The sequence below is a fragment of the Atractosteus spatula genome, chromosome 3 (genome assembly GCF_055471065.1).
Source record: "Atractosteus spatula isolate fAtrSpa1 chromosome 3, fAtrSpa1.hap1, whole genome shotgun sequence".
NCBI lineage: Eukaryota > Metazoa > Chordata > Actinopteri > Semionotiformes > Lepisosteidae > Atractosteus > Atractosteus spatula.
The window spans coordinates 5,878,657-5,897,444 of NC_142708.1; the positions used below are offsets into that span (position 1 = coordinate 5,878,657).

At 43.7% G+C, this 18,788-nt stretch overlaps 1 protein-coding gene across 2 annotated transcripts in view; it reads left to right on the plus strand.

The window, feature by feature from the left end:
• Positions 1-18,788, plus strand: part of LOC148837298 (single-stranded DNA-binding protein 2) — a 155,525-nt gene that overhangs the window by 123,664 nt on the left and 13,073 nt on the right. For both annotated transcript variants that reach the window (XM_088910264.1, XM_088910265.1), the window contains 8 exons: positions 3,703-3,762; positions 5,256-5,322; positions 5,702-5,772; positions 6,486-6,553; positions 9,070-9,118; positions 14,488-14,523; positions 17,060-17,114; positions 18,606-18,676. In XM_088910264.1, coding sequence (XP_088766390.1) covers positions 3,703-3,762; positions 5,256-5,322; positions 5,702-5,772; positions 6,486-6,553; positions 9,070-9,118; positions 14,488-14,523; positions 17,060-17,114; positions 18,606-18,676 — 477 coding nt within the window. The remainder of the gene's footprint in view (positions 1-3,702; positions 3,763-5,255; positions 5,323-5,701; positions 5,773-6,485; positions 6,554-9,069; positions 9,119-14,487; positions 14,524-17,059; positions 17,115-18,605; positions 18,677-18,788) is intronic.

Genomic DNA, 18,788 nt, shown 5'->3' on the forward strand with positions numbered 1-18,788 from the left:
CACAGGGCACACTCCCCACACCATATATTCCAAAATATCTGGGTGTATTTGCACTTTCTGAAATGCCAATATGAAGTTATATACAGTACATGCTCAGATGGGAATTTCAAAATAGCATTTTATCATACAAGCTTTGACATTTTAAGGACCGAAGCAAAAACCTAAAAATTTAGGCCGGTTTTGTTACGGTTTTTGAATACAATACATGCAGTTCTCTTGGGGGGCAAACTTTGATGGAAGAATTGAACATGGGGAACAGGAGCAAAGTTTATAGAGTCCGCGTTAAGTGGGCACCTCCAGATTAGGGAGTTTGGAAAAGCCAAGAGGGTAGGCCACTCAGTTTAACTTATTCTCCCTCCTCTCCAGCTCCCCTCGTGATTGATCCAAGTCCTAGCCAAACTCTGCAAGGATGGCCTGAATAGCTCTTGGTTGCATTGGTCATGTGCCCTCCTGGCCAGACACGTGGCATTCAGTTTGTCGTGCATCTGTGTCTGCTCTGTTTGTGAGCCGTGCAGAATTATTGGTACCAGCAGCACAGGGACCCGAGCTGACGTACTGTAACTGTGCCCCTGGTAAGAAGGAGACATAACGGCAGCACGGTGGTTAGTGGAGCACAGTCATTCACAGCTGTTTCAATCCAAACCCCACAGCTCTGAGTCCAGAGGCCACACTGGGAAAGATCTTTTCATGTGTGTACAGATGTGTCTGGCACTAATTGCACTGCTGTTTAATCAGAAGCTGTGTTACAAGGAATTACACAGCGCAGAAACGGTTCCCAATGTCACCAGTTTCACTCTCATCTAGAGTGGGGCAGAAACAGCAGTAGCAGAGTTTGTTCTGGAAGAAGTTTCTATACTTACAATATTTTATTATAATAATCAACAGAAGATTATACATAGCCAAGTTTAGCACATAAAAGATGAAGGTCTGTTTTTCGTTGTGAATAAGTCAAGTTTTGCGTTATATAAGTTTATTGCATTCAGGAACAGAGGTTGTACCAGAGAGTCGAAGTAGCGGCTATCTGGTTTAAAAATATGAGCCTTATTAAGCCTTCTCCAGGCCAGCAGATGACAGCCGGGATAATCGGTTCACTTTCAGGTGGAGGCGGTACAGTTTCCGTATGCGGTTCTGTTACATTTGTCCTGTTACTCTCCTATCATCCTGTCATCGGTTCCGCATCCCTTTCCTCTGTTGTGCAGTTGTGTTGCCGGACCTTTCAGGAAGGCACTGTGGACCTTTCTCCCCAGCTTGCTCAAATGGGTTTTCAAGATTTTGCTATTCTCGACAAAAGTGTCGGGAAAGAGAAGAATTGAGCAGTTTTTGCTGTTGGTTTCTGCTGATTCCCAGCGCACTGCACTGTCTTGTGTTTAGCCTGTCTGTGGTTGGAGGTCAGGTGCGGGGTAGCATGGTACATGACTGGGAAACATGCTTGCTTATTACAACTCTTTGCTCTCCGGTGTGTGGTTTAGGCCTGTAAGGTTGTAAAAAGTCACCGTGCGGTTCAGTGAAGGTTCGAAACAAGTTTTAATTTGTAGTGCCACTTTCCAGAGAACGCACAGAACCACGCAAAGAGCACCTTCCTGTAATGCTTTTCAAAAACGTTGTTGTAATCTGAGTATAATTAGCCTTGGTCAACCTCTTAAATGGGTGTTTAGGAGGGCCTAATGAATGCCTATGCATTAAAACTCATGCAAAGTTTAGTTTTGTCTGCAGCAGTTTTCCCTGCCTTTCAGTTATTCCGAAATGTCACATACTGTACAACAACTGTCTGTCTCCCCACAAAGAGTGAATTGAGAATGACCCCTTTCACACACACAGATCAGATTCTACAGGTCCCTGACCATCCTGCAGGCTGGGGCTTGACTGCTGGCCTGGTGCTGATGCTGCATGTTAGCACCTCAGTAGGAGTGCAGGCTCCCATTCCATACCGGCTTGATCTGTTCCTAGTTTTAGAAGTTGCATGCCTCCTGCAAAACCAGTATTACATTGTATGGTTATTATTTTTTGCACTTTGGTATGGTTAGACGTATTCACAGTTAGGTCATTGTGTTACAGAGCTAGCTCTCTGTTGGTATATTGAAGACTACAGCTCACAGAACCCAAATACGGCTCCAGCTACTAGGCAGTGGGATTGATTCTTATTTCCATCCCTGCTGCTCTTCTAAACATGGCCAGAGCATACCATTCCAGCTGACACAGAGCGGAGCAGAGTTCACGGCTGGTCTCCCATTGTCCTGAGCCACTATGAAGAAAGAACTGACAGGGGAAGCTTCATTCACAGCACAACCTCGTGCGTATTTCCAGCCCTTCCTCTCTCCCCCTCAAGTCTGCATCTTCTGCGATGCCCGTTCTAAAACTCGCGTACCCCAGAATGCCGCGGCCCATCGGCAGCGCGTCGGCCGTGGACAGAGGAGACGCTGCGGCACCTCTGCCTCGGCCCTCTCCGTTCCTCTCCCCCTGTCAGTTTCCTCCGCGGTGAGGGCGCGCATGCCCCGCGCGAGCCCTGGGATCCTGTCGCGGCTTTGTTGAGCGCTGAGAGAGAAAAAAAAATGTGTGAGGGATGTGAAGAAGCTGCTCCTGAATGTCTTCCTTGCGTGTCTGTTTTTTTTTTCAGCGTAGGAGGTGCAGAATCGGCGAGCACCTCTGTATGACACCTATCGCAGGGTTTTTTTAAATGCACATAACGGGCTTCTTTTTCGTACAGGAAGACCAAGGATTGACCTCGCGCCCCTCTGTTCTCCTCCACAAGTGTCTGAACGTGACTGACAATGTTTCTAACGGCTGTTCCTCTGGGAGGGTGACGTCCCTTATAGATCAGCAACTAGAAGCTGCCTGGAACAATTGGGCTTTAGTGCAGAGGAAGTATGGCAGATTCGGTTGGGTGTTTGGTCCTACAGAGTAGGAGAGATGTACACTTATCTCCCTACATAAAAAATTCATGTTCTAACAAAAAGCTTTGATTTTAAATATGCTCCAGTGATGCCAGTTCTGGGTCCCCAGTAGTGTTCGATTGGTACAGTGGATCTAACCCAGACCAATGTTGCCCCTGCAGGCTTGTCAGTCAGGGTCATGCCAGTGTGCAAGCTGCTTGGGTCAGCAATGACTAAATATACTGTTTATTGTCCCTGGATTCCTAGGGCACCATTTCTTCCTGGCACATGTTTCACGGGGGGTATTTGTCCCAGCCGAAGCTAAACGCAGCGAGAATTTAGTTTTGTGGTCAAGCCTTTTATTTGTAATTAGGAGCCTAGGAAAGGTTAGAAACAAGAGGAGGACATTTGTCCCTGAAATAAACACAAATGTTGTGTCAGTAGGGGTTTGTGGGTTGAAACTCTGGGAGTCTGGCTGTCTAAGGTCGAGGGAGGGATAGCACGGCCAGTTCGCCCGTTGTTGAAATGGAGACTTTGAAGGCGAGTTTAAAAAAGTGCTTCTGCACCGTAGGGAAACTGGGAATAATGTGGTGTCGCCATTGAAAATATAATGAAAGCCATGCTTTGCAGCTTACACATATGCTTTCCCTGTTATTTAAGTGTCTTTCATCTGAATATCCTTGCTTTGTGAAATGTATTACTATTATTATTTGCTCTGCCTTGGGCCCCCCGAAGGGCGCTTTGGGACATCTCCACAGGACGAAGAGCTTTGTCTCTCAGGACAGACAGGGGGGCTGCTGTTAACCTGTGTCTCTTGCCATTGTCTTTGCAGCCCTTCATGTCACCCCGCTACCCCGGAGGCCCCAGACCACCCCTCAGGATACCCAATCAGGTAGGAGAGGGTGCCCCCCCCAGGCGTTGATTTTGACGCAGACCCGCGCGCGAGCACCTCCACAAGAGCTGCGCCGAGCTCCGGCTCATCCTCCGGCTCTCCCAGGATTTCCGCCAAGGCTTTCGGAAAGGGGATGCTGTCGTTTCATTCCGGGAATCCGCAATCAGTATCTGCTGGAGTCATTTTAAGGGCTTTGTTTTAAAGTCTTTGAAATAGAAAATTTGTGGAATAACTCTGTGGAATAACAGGGCCGTCTCATAGTTTTGTGGGCTTACACTTTAAAAAACGCTGATCTATTACATTTTATTTCAGCTTTTTGGATTTATCATATTGAGAGTGTTGCTGTTTGTATTTCACCCACCGTACCTGGGGCAGTAATGCTTTGTTTATAATTAGTCTGTGAATTATGTGCCAGATTTTATTAGATGAGGTTTGTTTTCTCTTGTTTTTTTTTTTGTATCGCAACCATAATTTTATTAGCTCTGCCAGAGCTCCGGTGATTATTGTATATTCAGATGCAGTAATTAAGTTCCATGTCTCTCATACAAATGCTCAGTTTAGGAAGTGTCCATTGGTCATTTGTTCTGTAGTGTCTCCAGTTGTTTTCAGTCAAGCGTCAACGCCTTGACTGTCTCTGCCTGCTTCGGTTTTTATGAGTTGCTGCAGTTGCTCTCCCTTATGGAAAAAGAAAAAGATAAACACTGTATGAACAGTATGAAGCACGGGCTGAATGTTTCTCCCGCGAAAGACGTTGCTGAAGCTGCACTGGCTGTGCAGGAAAGAGGAAACCAATTTTCTTTTCCCCGCTACGTCGGGTGGAGATAATGGCAGTAACCGTATCATCATGTGAGACTAAATGGACAGCTCCCACCAGCTCCTTCAAACTGAATACGGCAGAAAACTGGGCTATTACACCAAATATAACAATATTATATTTTGGTAATAACACATAGTTTTCCTGTAATCAGGAGCCAAGGATGGTGTTTTTCTAGCATTGTGCACATAATTATGTGAGATGATTCCTTTGTGTCATGGGGGAGCAGTGTAGGTTTTATGTACTTACTAAAGTTCTCGGGAGTACTTTCCTCTGTTTGAAACGGCAGGAGTAAGCTTTTAAACCTCCCCGAGAAACAGTAAATGGAAGCCACAGCCTTAAAAGAACCCCAAGAGCTGTTATCCTTTTGAATCGCAGTTTTTGATCTTTTTAAATTAAAATACATTTTGTTATTGCAACGCAGCCGTTTTTAAATAGGCTTCCGTCTATGAGGTGACAACTTGCCATTTGCTCCCGATTTTATGAATAAGCGAAGCCATTCCTGTGATCCCTGCGTTATGCTAACAGGGCTCCAGGGCTTCTCTGTCATTGTGCTTCTTTCAGTGCAGTATATCAGACGCTCTTTCATACGAACAATGGCTCTGTGATGTTTATGTACGCCAGGCTGACAACAATAATAATTTAGTTTACGCTGCTAAATGTTTTCTTATCTGTCTAGGCTCTTGGGGGAGTCCCAGGAAATCAGCCATTATTGCCTAGTGGAATGGATCCAACACGGCAACAGGGTCAGTCTTGTGGAAGTGTGTTTTGCTTTATAAATTAGCTGAAATTTCCCTTAGATGTGATCTAATATCTAAGGAGCATGTTGCATGCCGCGTGAACAAGACCTCTTGCTTCAGTTTGTTTTATCGTCCTTCAGCGGAATGTTAAGTTTCTAAAAGATTTAATAACGGACCGAAATCATTTTGAGGATAATTTTGTCGACTCTAATTGGTAGTAACACCTGATGTGCATCACTGTTTCTGTTAAGGCCAATGTATGGAAAAAACAAACTGCTTACATAAACTCTACTGCTTGTGCTGACCCTGTCATCGTTGTATTGACTGATGCTTAAGCTTTCCTTGTTTCTGTTTTTGGTTTAAACATGTGGCACCTCTCTCACAGGGCATCCAAACATGGGCGGGGCTATGCAGAGGATGACTCCGCCCAGGGGGATGGTCCCGCTGGGGCCTCAGGTACGTGATTGGCTGGAGGGTATTTCAGCATCTCTGGCCACTCTGAACCCACTTACTCACAGCTGCACAGCAGTCACAAAGTTTGACTCTCTGCATTTGCATTTCCCTGCCCTGTTTTTGTTTCAACTCTTAAGAAGCTGCGTGGATGTTCTCCTCAGTCCATCCTGCTTTCCTGTCATGCTTTTCTTTAACCACATGGGGCTGGGTAGCTTGTGTTCTTGTGGTGCTCAGAAAAATTGTCAATTAGTATTTTAGGAAGAAAGTATCCATGAAGATTTTTTTGAAAATACATATTAGTGCATTTCCCTTAGAGCCTTCTGCCACTGCCTTCCCTTTCTGTGACCAGAAGTGGCTCAGTTTGAGAAGCGAATACCCTTTGACATACCTTGATAGTACACAGGGTGGATCAAGTGCCTACCTTGACATATGGATTGATTTAATCATGCAAAATGCCAGTGCTTTTTCAAAGGGTATTCTTTCCAAGCGTTCCCGTTACTGTCAGCTGGAGTGACTATAGTTGAGCTCTGTTCTTCTGAGGCGTTTGTGGAGCCTCTCTCGCTCCTGCTGCAGTGTTAGACGGTGGCGTAGCAGAGCTCCTCATCGCTGTGTGTGTCTTCTCATCTCTTTTCCCTGTCCCAGGGCTGCCATTAACTGCTTTCTCCTTTCTTTCCCGTCCTCTCCGGTTTTCCTCGGATCCTTGGTTATCCCTGCAGAGCTATGGAGGTGCAATGAGACCCCCTCTGAATGCCTTAGGTGGTCCTGGGATGCCCGGGATGAACATGTGAGTAATCTCTGCAGTTTGGTCCTAAAGCTTTGCTTTCAGTGATGCAGTCTTGGCCAGCCGGGCTGCGGCTGCATGCAGCGCAACTAACAGTTGAACATTAGTCCTGTCTCCTGAGCTGCATGCTTATAGAACATAAGAGGGGTTAGCCACCGTATCAGCTGAGTGGCTTGTTCTGTACTCCCACAAGCCTTCACTAATCAGTGTTCTGAAGCTGCTGCCAATATATTCTAAAATTTGCTTCTCGATAAAGGAATGTAATGCAATTACTGTCATTGTAAAATAACATTTTAATACAGATACCGTAAGCAAACGGTGTCGAACAAAGCAAACAAATGACACAGTCTTGAAAAACAGTTTGGGTTTCAAGAAGGTGGCCAGAGGCAGTGCAGTCCTGGTGTTTCTAGGTACTGTAGCTACAGTATCACCATCTTTGCAGGGCAAGAATGGAGGACAAACAGAAAGGACAGCGCAGTGACCAGTCAGGATAAGTGCAGACGGTACAAGGACACCTGAGGGACTCAACACAGTGAACAGCAGGGACAGCTCAGTGACCAGTACAGAATAAGCACAGAGAGTATAGGCAGACCTGAGTAGTAACTGGACACAGGATTAGTTAGAGTCATAAAAACAGAGAGGGGACAGGGATGTTGGGATGTTTCAGAAACGTGCCAGCAGGGATAAGCAGCCAGCAGAGAGAGACAGAGAGAGTGAGTACACAAGAGCGTCTTGAGTGGGAGAAGGCAGGCAGAGGAAACTCCAAGCAAGCAGCTGAGTCTTGGATGACTTGAACATGTCGGACAACTTACAGGATACTTACCTTATGATTCCACTTTTAGAGCCTCATAATATGCGGCTTGTTTTCTGCAAATGACGAGATAATATAAGCCCATCCATCCATCTGTCCATTAGTAGCCTCTATTCCTGGTGAGGGTTTCGCTACTCGGTGGGCCTGGAAGTGCACAGCTCCACTTTTCCCTGGACAGGCTGATCTTCTTTTGCAGGACCACGGATAAAATTACAGTAATATATTTCGTGCCACACATTTTTACCATCCTTTCCATCATAGAAAATACACAAAATAGCAATAATCTTTTTGTAGATTTTGGCTAGTGTTTTCCCCAGTATTGATGATGACTGTGCTTTCCTGAAACAAGAAAAGTGTGCTGTTTCTGGAGGTCCCTGTTAGCGGGTACAATGCAAGCCGCTTTCTTTGGGAATTTATAGTTTTGGAAGAAACAAAATGATAGGATGAAGTAGTAATTACCATTGTTTTTAAATCAGATGTTCTGTCTGGTACAGAGTTTTGAATTTGTACTTGATTTATATAGTTCATAATTATGGTGTATTTCCTACAAAAAGGTTTTATTGAAGATTCAAGGAGAGTTGCAAGAAGGAGATTATTTGTGCGCCGTAACAGAAGATAGACAAACCAGGAACAATCCGAAGAGTTGTGTTGTGTAAATAAGTACAAAGAATCTAGATGCAGGGCTTGATAAATGATTTAGCAGTTGCTTGCAATTGTAGGACTGCTGTTTTAAAATAGTTCTGCATTTTGATTCTGAAGGAAATGTCTTTTATCCAGTGTTCTAGTGTAGCTGGATTCACAGAAGGGCGAGTTATTTGTTCACTCTCTGCTTTGTGAATTAAAACTGCAGCAGTTGCATTACAGAAGCATTTTTGCAACCTAGCAAACCATTTAAGCAACAGAAGGACAGTTACATGGTTACACGGTACAAGGACTCGTCAGGTTCATAGACATCTTCCACCTGTTAAACAACAGCTTCCAAGTGGAAGTGGAACATTAGAGACTCAGCTGTGTCCTTGACCTAAGGCCTGAAGACAGAAGTACTGGGCATTCTTTAACCCTTTTAATTATGGATGTGTTTTAGTTCTTTAAAAAACACATTCAGTCCATGAAGTGTTCAGTGGGTTTAGTGTATTGTTCATTGTGAAGTGTCTTCCAAAGCTTGTAAGTAATGAATATTTCAAAGATGTGTACTACTGACACAGGTTAGTTATCAAATGTTCTGACATGTGTCTTGATTCATGTTTTCCTGAGTAGGTCTACTGTCCAAGAAAAACACTTTGCTAATGGCACCATGCCACGCAAGGCCACATGTCCACTTACTGAATTAAACATGTCTGCCCATGCAAAATCAGTTCTTTTTAGTGGGAAACTTTAATTGAGTGGATCACAGACGGCGCTTGTTAGAATCTGTAAAGTCACAGCACAGGAGACAGGTAGTAAGGCAGCTTGGATGTGGACCTTCTGGCTAGGAGCACACGCCTCAAAATTAAAAGTGACATTCTAAAGATATGGGCTTCAAACCAGAACAACTCCAAAGGTTGTGCTGTTGGCATCCTAATTCGGGAGGCATGCTGGGAAGATGGCATTCCCCCACTGGGACTGGAGTGTTGAGTTTCTCACTGGCCCCAGTTACTGGCTGGTAGAAAAGCCAAAAGCATGTTTGATTGTTGTGAATGAAACCTCCATCTGCTGCTACATTTTGCAGGGGTCCTGGAGGCGGCAGAGCATGGCCAAACCCCCCCAACGCCAACTCGGTAAGTACACCTCCAGCGTGAGCGGCGAGCCGAAAGTCGGCCGCGCCTGCGCCCGCGACGCGCTCTCGTTCCCGCGGTGCCGGTGGCTGGCAGGGCCGGGAAGCGAACCGCCAAGCCAGGGGCTCCCCTGCTTTGGCCAGCTGTCACGTCCGCGGAGTCTGCAGAACTGCTAGCGCGCCTCCTCAGTGCGGTCCGAAGTGGAGACGTGCCATTCCACACGACAGGCACGAGGCAGGCGGATGAGCTTCCTAAGCTGAGAAAATGGGTTGGAAATCGAAGGCTGCTGGGGCTTGTTTGTAACCATCTGTCTTCCACATATCTGTCCTTTTATAATATCAATCTGAGCCAAATGGCTTCCTCTTGTTTGTGACGTTTCTTACGTTTTTTATAGTCCTTCCATCTTGAAGCCAGGCACTCTGTGTCCGCGAGTCTTCCACGGCCCTAAGCTCGTCATAACAACGCAGGATTGTTACAGACAGGAGGAGGCCCTTCTGCTCATCTAGCCTGTTTGGTAGTCAGTAGTTAAGTGGTCCAAGGATCTTAGGGTTTTTTTAGTGATCGCTGATCACTGAAGCACTTGCAGATGCTTAACAAATGGAAATGAAATGAGAATTAAGGTTCTGATTTGTAGATCTTATGGATGTTGAAAAGGCTTCATAGTAAGATATTTAAGAACATCAAACGTAATGAAAAACATTTAATCATTTAATCCTACTTCATGAGGTCAGTTTGTGGGCACATTCAGTCATCCTTCTGGAGTTACTCTGCTGTGAAAGAAGCAATAGGTGCTTAAATAAGTGCACATTGGTGACGCTCATGTATGTCAGGTTTAGAGTAAGGCATGAAGTGAGACAGTCTTGGAGCCTCTTTGACGCTGACAGGGCTAACTTGAGGAAAAGACAGTACAGGCTGAAGAGGAGGAGAGTGCTTTTGTACCTTAAGTGCCTCCTGGGGGGAAAAAAAGTGAAAAGGGTGTGAACTCAGTAGATCACACCATGCAGCCACAAGCTAATAAGTCATTGTACCTAATAAGCTAATAAATCGAATAAAAACTTTTTTGTGCATCTCCATTTTGCGCTTCAGCCATAGCAAAAAAAGCAACAAAATAAATTTTATTGAAGATAGCGGCACAGGCATTTTAAAAAGTCAGCTTGATTGTCGTTCTAGTCTGGCACAAGCAGTGGATTTTCTGTCTACTCTTTGAGAGAAAGGATGCCTTAATCTGCAGTACTCTGTGCAGCATGCTGATCTCTACTGTAAAGCTGAGCCTGAGCTCTAGGAAATTAGTCATTGAGGCTTAAGCATCGTTTATATGGCATCTGTATTATTTGTTAACAACTGAAATGATTAAGAACGTAAGAAAGGATACAAGACAAGCTAGAGGAGGCCACCTGGGCCGTCTACTGTATCTCAATTGATTGCCACTAGATAAGTGATGCAATGATCGCATCCTGTTGTTTTTGAAGCTACATGGCTGTGTAGGACCTTCCAGAAAAATAAAGTGGCTCCTGTTCTTGGTTTTGACCGCGCTTCCCCATCATAATCTGACAGCCCTTAATTGCTGCACGCAACACCCGGTCCTAAAATATTTGACCCACTGTCTCTGCTGAAATAGCAGATTCATGAAGGGAACATGCTTTCAGTCTTGTGCAGCCAGTCTTATAATGAGGTAAAAATCACAAGGATTTTATTTTTCATCAGAAAAGATGGGGAAACATCATAAATGAGGTTGTTTTTTTTCCTCACACTTTGTCAGCCATCTCACTTATACCGCAGTCTCTGCCTGAAACCAAGTCCTCCAGTATCAGCTTCATTAAGGCTGTGGTGTGTCAAGATTTACTGAATTTCACCAGCGCTCCTTGCATTCCAAGAAGGTGATTTCAAATGCCTGGCAGCAAGTGGCTCTTGGGAGTTTTTATCACTTCAGCAATTTGCAACTTCTTCAGGATCTTTCCTGCTCATCCTTCAGATTTGGAAGCCTTAGGATTTGAAATGCATAGCACACTTGTCACCTCTTGTGATGTACTGCACCATGGGACAGGGGATTGAGGTAGACCGATCTTGTAGAAGATATTAACAGCACAGACATACTGTACCACCGGAGCAGCATACTGTATAGATTACATACAGATTGGACCAAGCTTCTTTTTCCTAAGATTAGATTTTATGGTGTCTGCCAGTTTCCAAGCATTCCTGACCGCACTGAGGCTAGAGTGAGCATATCTAAACCCAGTCTCTTATAACTGCAGTAAGTCTCTACATCATATTTGGTTAAAAGGGCAGCACAACAAATGAAACTCCTTATATCCAGCAAGAGGTCGGCTGGTGGCTGTAGTTCTTCAGCAGTGCTTGAGAAATCCCATGGCGCTGAGTGGGCGAGTGGATTTGACAAACTGGGGGCAGTGTGATGCTTCTTCATTGCGTCCCATTGGTGCCTGCTGTCTGACTGCTGAGAAGGAAGAAATCTCAGCAGCCTGTTTTCACAGACACAGACAGGACAGGACATTCATCTCGGAGCGAGCGGACTGCTTGTGTTCTCTCGGAATGCCAGAGACACCAAGGCAGGCATACTTAGGCTTTGCTGCATTCCAGAGTTTGTCACAATTTTGTTATAAATAATTTAAAAGAAAAATACTGGATCATAAGTGAGTTGAGTACAAGCCAGGGCGTACATTGCTTTTGCTTTCAGGGGAGAACACAATGCAGATTTGTGCACTAAAAGGATATTTTCGGATTTTTTCCCCCTAGTGCCGAAAATTTATATAACTATTAACTAAGCTCGGTTAAAGAGCATTATACTGTATGTCCTTAAAATGTATTACTCGTGTTTCATTCCTTCTTTCTGCACTGTTTGAGAACTGGACAGGTCCAGAAGCCTGTCACTCTGCTATCGAAATCAAAGATAAAGATTCCATCAGTTTATCATAATGAAGAACAAAATACAGTATGCAATAATTGATGATGTTTTAAGATGTTGTAACAGCCCTACATCACTAAAGCATCACTTGTGCATTTAGAATGCCGTGCAGAATGCTCTCAGTTGTGTAAGTTGTTTACACTTCACTGGAGTGAAGTAAGCTTTATATTCTCCCTATAAATTAAATGAGTCATTGAGACTAGTTCTTTGTTTAGGTAGAAGTGAGACCAAAATCTCTTTTTCTCGAGCAAGGTAATACCAGTTATGTGGAGACGTTGCCTTATAGACCTCAGTGCACACACTGAATTTCATACAGACAATACACCAGTGAACAACTGCCAGATAGTTTTTAAACTTTTCATGCCAGTGCCCTAAAAATGCAAATCTGTACTCAGGTATAACCAGCCTAAATGAATGTACAAATTTCAACTGTGTGAAAATATTAAGCAGAGCAACAAAGTGACATGCAGTCCTACAGACTTCTGTGCCTTGTTGTTTCATTTGCTTTGTGTAATATTGTAACACAAAACCCACCTTGTTTCAACACTGATTGAGGGGAGCTTCATTAAAGCTATTTATTGTGCAGTTTATGATGAATTGGTCTGAATGTTTTCAAAATGGGACAGGGACAGGTTATTGTCAGGAATGAGGTTCCCAATGTTGTTGTTTCCCAAAGTTTTATCTATTAATTTCTGACCAAAACAATGTTATTTTGTGTCATTAAAGGGGGCTAGCACTCCCAGTTTCTCAGACAAGTTATTAAATCTCAGTAACAAAATAAATTAATTGATATTATTGAAACGTTTTACAAATTCCAAATTAAGCACAAAATTGTGAACTTGGTGAAAGTACTGTAAGTTTCAAATTAGCATTCGAGTTCTTACGAATTATGAGGTGATGCAGCCCTTCCTGCTCACTAGTCACTGTAATGACTAATGTAATTTGATGTACGAGCAAATAAGTACAGGTTGTGCAGTAGACATTACACTGCAGAAATGTTCCATCGTGATCTGCATGCAGGGTTATCAAGTAAGCAGTATTTGTCGACAAAACCGTCTCGAGGTACGAAAGCAATATTTCTGTTGTATTAAAAGAGATGTATTCACAAGCCTGCTTGTTTACAATGTCATAAGGCCGCAACACGTCACCAGAAGTTTTGCTGCCTCCTTCTGAATTGCAGGACATGGCACTGCGCAGACCTGGACAATTGTCTATTTTGTTATGTAAATTAGAAGTTTTACAAGTTACTGTGTACTTTTCACCTTTATTGTGGTTTGCAGTGCACTCGTCAATGGTGATTCTTTCTAACCATAGTGTAACCAAACTGTTGCAGTTTCCCTTTAACATGTCCAGTATTTAGTACAGGCATAGCTTTGGAAGTCCGTTAGGGCATGTACTATAGAATGCAAAGGACTAGTAACAATGGCAAATAATAAAGGAATTAAAAAAAACCCTTGTGAGGCGCTGTTAGAAATTGGATCGAGTTGAGCAGTAGGTCTGCAGACCTGGAGGCCCTGTTTTGGTGTTCAGGCGGATCCTTTTTCCACATTTTACCAACACAGAGATAAGTGACAGTGACCAAAAAAATAGTCATTTTTTCAATCAGAAATAAAATCTGGGAGTTTGAGCCTGGGTCAACTGTGACCACATTTCCCAGGGGGACGTTTACATTTCACTGGGGGCCGTGTGGGATTGATCAGTCAGGGTTTGGTCACTTTGTCGCGACACAGCACCCCCCTGTGGCTTGCAGAGCATCTGCAGGCACTCAGTGCTGCTGGTGAGGAACGTGTCTCCTCTCCCATTGGCGCATCACCTTCAGTATGAGGCTGTGCTGCCTGTGATGCTGAAGGACAAGAGGCTGGAAGGTGAGCGGGTCACAGGGGTCTGCCCTCACCTCCTCATTCTCTCCCGTGTGCGGCTGCAGGCTTCATGTCTGCTACATAGATCACACAGATTACATCTATCAGTACATACTGTAGATGTAAAGAAAAAAAATAGAACTGGTGATTCCAAAATCGGAAAAAAACAATGTCACAAAATAAAATTGGCAATTCAAGTGAATTCAAGGCAGTCCTTTAGAGTTGAACTCCTGAATCTGCAAGCCTAAACTCTTAACAAGCTGCATGTTCCGCTTCAGCAGAACATGGCCCTTTTCCCCTAGCAATATCCTGAGAACAGTTGCTGTGGACATTCTCACTGTCTCTGGAAATGGGATACGATTGAATATACTGATTTTGTGTCCATAAAAATGTAAAATTACATTAGTGCACATTCTTGTTTACAAAATGCCCGTCGTTCTATGACTGTTCAGAGAACATATGGTCAGGGAACACATGGCATCTCAGTTGATGCAGTATGTCTACCACAGCAGTGCAGCGATTTCAGTAAATGATATGTTTTCTTCTCTGGATCAGCAGCCGCTAATGTATTTCCTCATTTTCTTTCTTCCCAGATACCATACTCTTCTGCTTCTCCTGGGAGTTATGCGGTAGGTGATGTCTTTACTTTTAAGTCTAATGCATCTTTATTCATGTGTGGAAATAGCTGTCCAGATGTAGAGAAGGCTGTCTTGCATATTGGCTGAGAAGTGCACATCTGATTCCTGTTTTTTTGTCTTGTTTTTTTTTGTCTGGCATTTTCAGTGCATATGCTGATGTTCATTAGCAGAGCAGTAATCAGTCTGGTCCAAATTGCCTGAAGCAGTGCATTTTCCACAGGCATATGGTGCTACAGCAAATTGTCGTCAGTAACAAATTTGAAAAGACAAGACGAATGCTGAGGACAAGCATCAGAAATCAGAAAGAAGAGGAAAGAGAGTCTCCTTTCATGACTCTGAAGTCATCCCTAGTCTTTTTAAACACTGCCTTAAAGCAAATTCTAGGCCCTGCCTTGCCTACGTGCTGTTTTTAATGACACAAGAGAACACAAGAAAGCTTATGAGGCCATTCTAGTGCCTGAGCTTGTCTGTGACATTGATTCACAATACATTTCCTGTTTTAATCAGACGTATTAATTAAATGTACGCAGTCCTCTGCCTCCTGATTGCAGTGTTTTGTCTGTTTGTCTCCCTCCTGCTGGGACATTGTGGTTGGGGGGGGGGGGGGGTTGTTTAAATATCAAGTTGGTCAATATCAAAATCATCCTGGGTCTGTTTTTGCTGATTCACTAAATATCTTGTAATATATAGTGCTTTGCATTTTTATCGCCATAAATTACAGTCTGCACCGTGGTGTAAATCTTTGACAGTACAAGCTGTTTTGAAACATCGTTTACAGCAGGTGTTTTTAAAATGGCATATCATGTAGTTGCTGTGATGTGATGCTTTATATTTTTAACATTTGATTTTGTGGAAACGCCTTGTAATTAAGTATTTCTCTTTTTTATGTGGATTGAAGGAAAGTAAAAAGAGTAAAAGTAAAAGTATTCTAGTTAAAATAATTAAGCGAGGGTTCGTGTGAATTCATCTCCTTTGCTTTGACCCCTGGGGTGGTACAGTATGTCTATTCTTCACGGACGTTGAAAAAGATGGATTGAAATGCTGTTGATCCTAATTAAAATCTTTGGGTTTTTCTGTTTGCGCTTGGAGCATGTTCCAATTCCACTCTTAAAGAAAACACTTGGCTTGGGTAAACATTTAAAATAGTTTCCATGTGCGAGTAACTGGCACAGACTCGGCACACAACCTCATCGGCACAGGAAAAGTGAGAAATTTAGGCTGATGTACCGTGAGGAAAAGAAGAGAGCACTAAAAAAATAAACCTAGTTCTAATGGGCATGCCAGAGGTTTTAAACAAAAGTTCATGCCCCATTCTTCCTGTCATCATCATTATTTTTATTAGCTGGTTTTGTTAGAGGTTTATAAGGAGGAGTTACCTGCATATTGTTTTAGGGGATTAAAAGACATCAATTTTTAAAACATTCTGTATGCGGCCCATTGCCTGAAACATTGTTCCACAGTGCTTCTCAGCTTCACATGCAGTGAGCATGACGTCTCTCCCCAGCCTCTCCCTGAAGAGCAGGCTTCCTCACTCCTGGGCTCTTCTCTGCTGAGCAGGGCTTCTGGAACGCATTAAAGAGTAGAATAGGAATGAGACGCCTAGATTTAGAGTTGAGGTGACGCATAACAGTTGGTACAACAAGAACCAGAAAGCAGGTTTGGGATTGACAGATGGACAGGTCGCACTGAAAACAAATGGTGTTCTGTGGCCTTCCTCGGTTTAAATGTGTAGTACAGATCAGCATCTGATATTCTAGCCCTCGGATGTATTTTGCTTGTAATGATAGATTGCTGTGCCATAGACCTGACTCTGCAAAGCTCTTCTTAGAAGGAAAAGGAAATAAATCAGCATTTCCAAAGGCCAGATTTATTGTACTGTACATCAGAACCCTGATAACTGACCTTAAAGAGCCTGGGTTTGAAAAGGCTGGGGTCACATATATATGTACTGTACACATTTATAATGTCCAGAACTGCTAAAGAACATAAGAAAGGTTAAAATCAAGAGGAGGTGTTTTGGCTTATCTTGCTCGTTTGGTCCTCTTCACCTGGCCTTGAGTGTTTTCCCTCAGAGGATTAACTGGTTCGTTTGCCTGCTGCTGTTTCATGCTGCCAGCTTTCCTGCCTGCTGTACATTTAACACCTTTTCAGCACAATGTCTTGCGACAATCAGACCTGCAAACTGCTTGTTAACAATCATCTATCCGTCTGGTCTGTCCTTACCTCTCCCCCGCAGCATTGAAACTCAGCTCTCGCACCGCTGCTCAAATTACTTTCCTTCAGCAACGAGTCGAACTGCTGGACTCAACATTTGCCATTTGGCGAACAAATTCTTACACCACTCTAAAATGATCTTCACGTGGCTTGATCGGTCTCCTCCTGTGTTCTCTTGGCTTTGTGATTTTTGTTAAGGGTTAAGGATGTCCAGACGGTGGCGGCTTGCTCTTACACTACGAGCCAGACCAAGGATCTGGGAACAGCTCTGCCATGCCTGTGCCAGTGACGCCTGTCTTGTGTTTCTTTATAGGGTCCACCGGGAGGCGGGGGACCCCCAGGAACTCCCATAATGCCCAGCCCCGCAGGTAGGCAGTCTCTATACAGCTTATGTATATAAGCTCTGTAGAGCTCTATAAAGCCGTCAAATGCTTTGATTTTCCCTGGCGGGTGTCCCCACAAATACCCCCCGGGACCAAAAAACATGAAACAGAATAAAAGGTGCTTCGGCTTCACCCGAGAGGCTGCTGCCGCTCTGCATCCTGTGGCGTGAGGCCCGCTCTCCTCCGGGCTCGGCGCTGTAATTGGTTTAGCGCTGGCTAACGGCCGTGCTTTTCCAGCGCAGCGTCAGAAGCTCTTCTGAGAATCCCACAGCAGGGGGAAAAAACCGTCCAGCTCAATTCCGCCCAGAGCGCGTCCCGCCTGGCTCAGCAGGAAATGCACATCGACCTGAAACACGGCCGAACCCGCCGAACTTAGCGCCGTTACCTGGGAGGAGAGTTTTGGTACATTTTGTTAAGGGGGAATGGTCATTTTTCTTCCCCTTTTTTAAAACAATGCTGGGCGAATTAAACACCTTATCCCTTTTTAATTAATTAACTGATGTCCTTAACTATATAGTATTTATGTGCATTAAATGTATTTACAGGTATTTGACCTTTTTGCTTTTTGCTTTTCATGATGTTTCATGCCTGTTATTGTAGTTTGCTCCCTGCGAAGGTCTTAGTGTGGGGCTGATACAGCAGGAGCTTCAGAGTCCGCTGAACGAGGAATTGCGGTGAATTTGCGTTGCACTGCGGGGTCCTGTGATTAACTCCGGCAGTCAGTCCACAGCCCGCTTACAGCACGGGGCCACTTCTGTCTGTCTGGAAGCTGTCTTACAGCACCAGGGAGTCAAAAGCCTCTGCGCTGTTTTAAAGCCATTCTGTTTTATTTGTGGACTTTTTTTTAAATTTAAATACGGCAATACATTTCTTCCATTTCCTATTTTGCTTTTTATCAAATGTAAGACAACCAGCCTGCTGGCGTCTAATCTTGATGGTGATTATACCTTCTGTCAAAGACTTGGTTAGAACCATAAAGATTATTTTATGGGAGCTCAACTGTATTTGTCCTGTATTTGCCCGCAATTTGCTTCAGACGCCTCCTTATTCGTGGTGAAAGTGGCTTTGCAGTGATATGTCAACAGCAGTCTCTTGATGGCTTCAGAGAGGAGTGTCTGACAGGAGTCGCCTCTCTTTTTAAATACTTTTTGTAAGAGCAGTCTGAGCAGTTGTAAATTTCAAATTTCACATTTGAAAGCGGCATCAGTGTTACAAGTTTCTTGTTAATTGAGATGATAAAAATGTAGTTTAAAATTATTTTATGATATCTGATCCTTTTTTAATTATGCTTATTATTTTTAACATTGCAGACTTGGTATCCTACATGGCACGTCCTAAGTTGTGCTAATGGTCCATATATTGGTGTAACAACGTTATTAAACATTGAACATAGTGTTGAGTGTTATATACAGTGTGCTTGTTTTTCTGCTTGTTATTATTTTAAAACTCTTATGTTAAGTTGGTCTTCTCTTTCAGATTCAACAAATTCTGGTGACACCATGTACACTATGATCAATGCAGTACCGCCTGGAGCAAACAGGTCAAATGTAAGAAAATGCTGGCTCTCATTTTGAGAATCTGTACAGCGTATGCAGTGTGTAACGAGTACTTGTGATTACAATGACAAAAGGGGGAATTGTAATTCTTATGAAGTCAGTT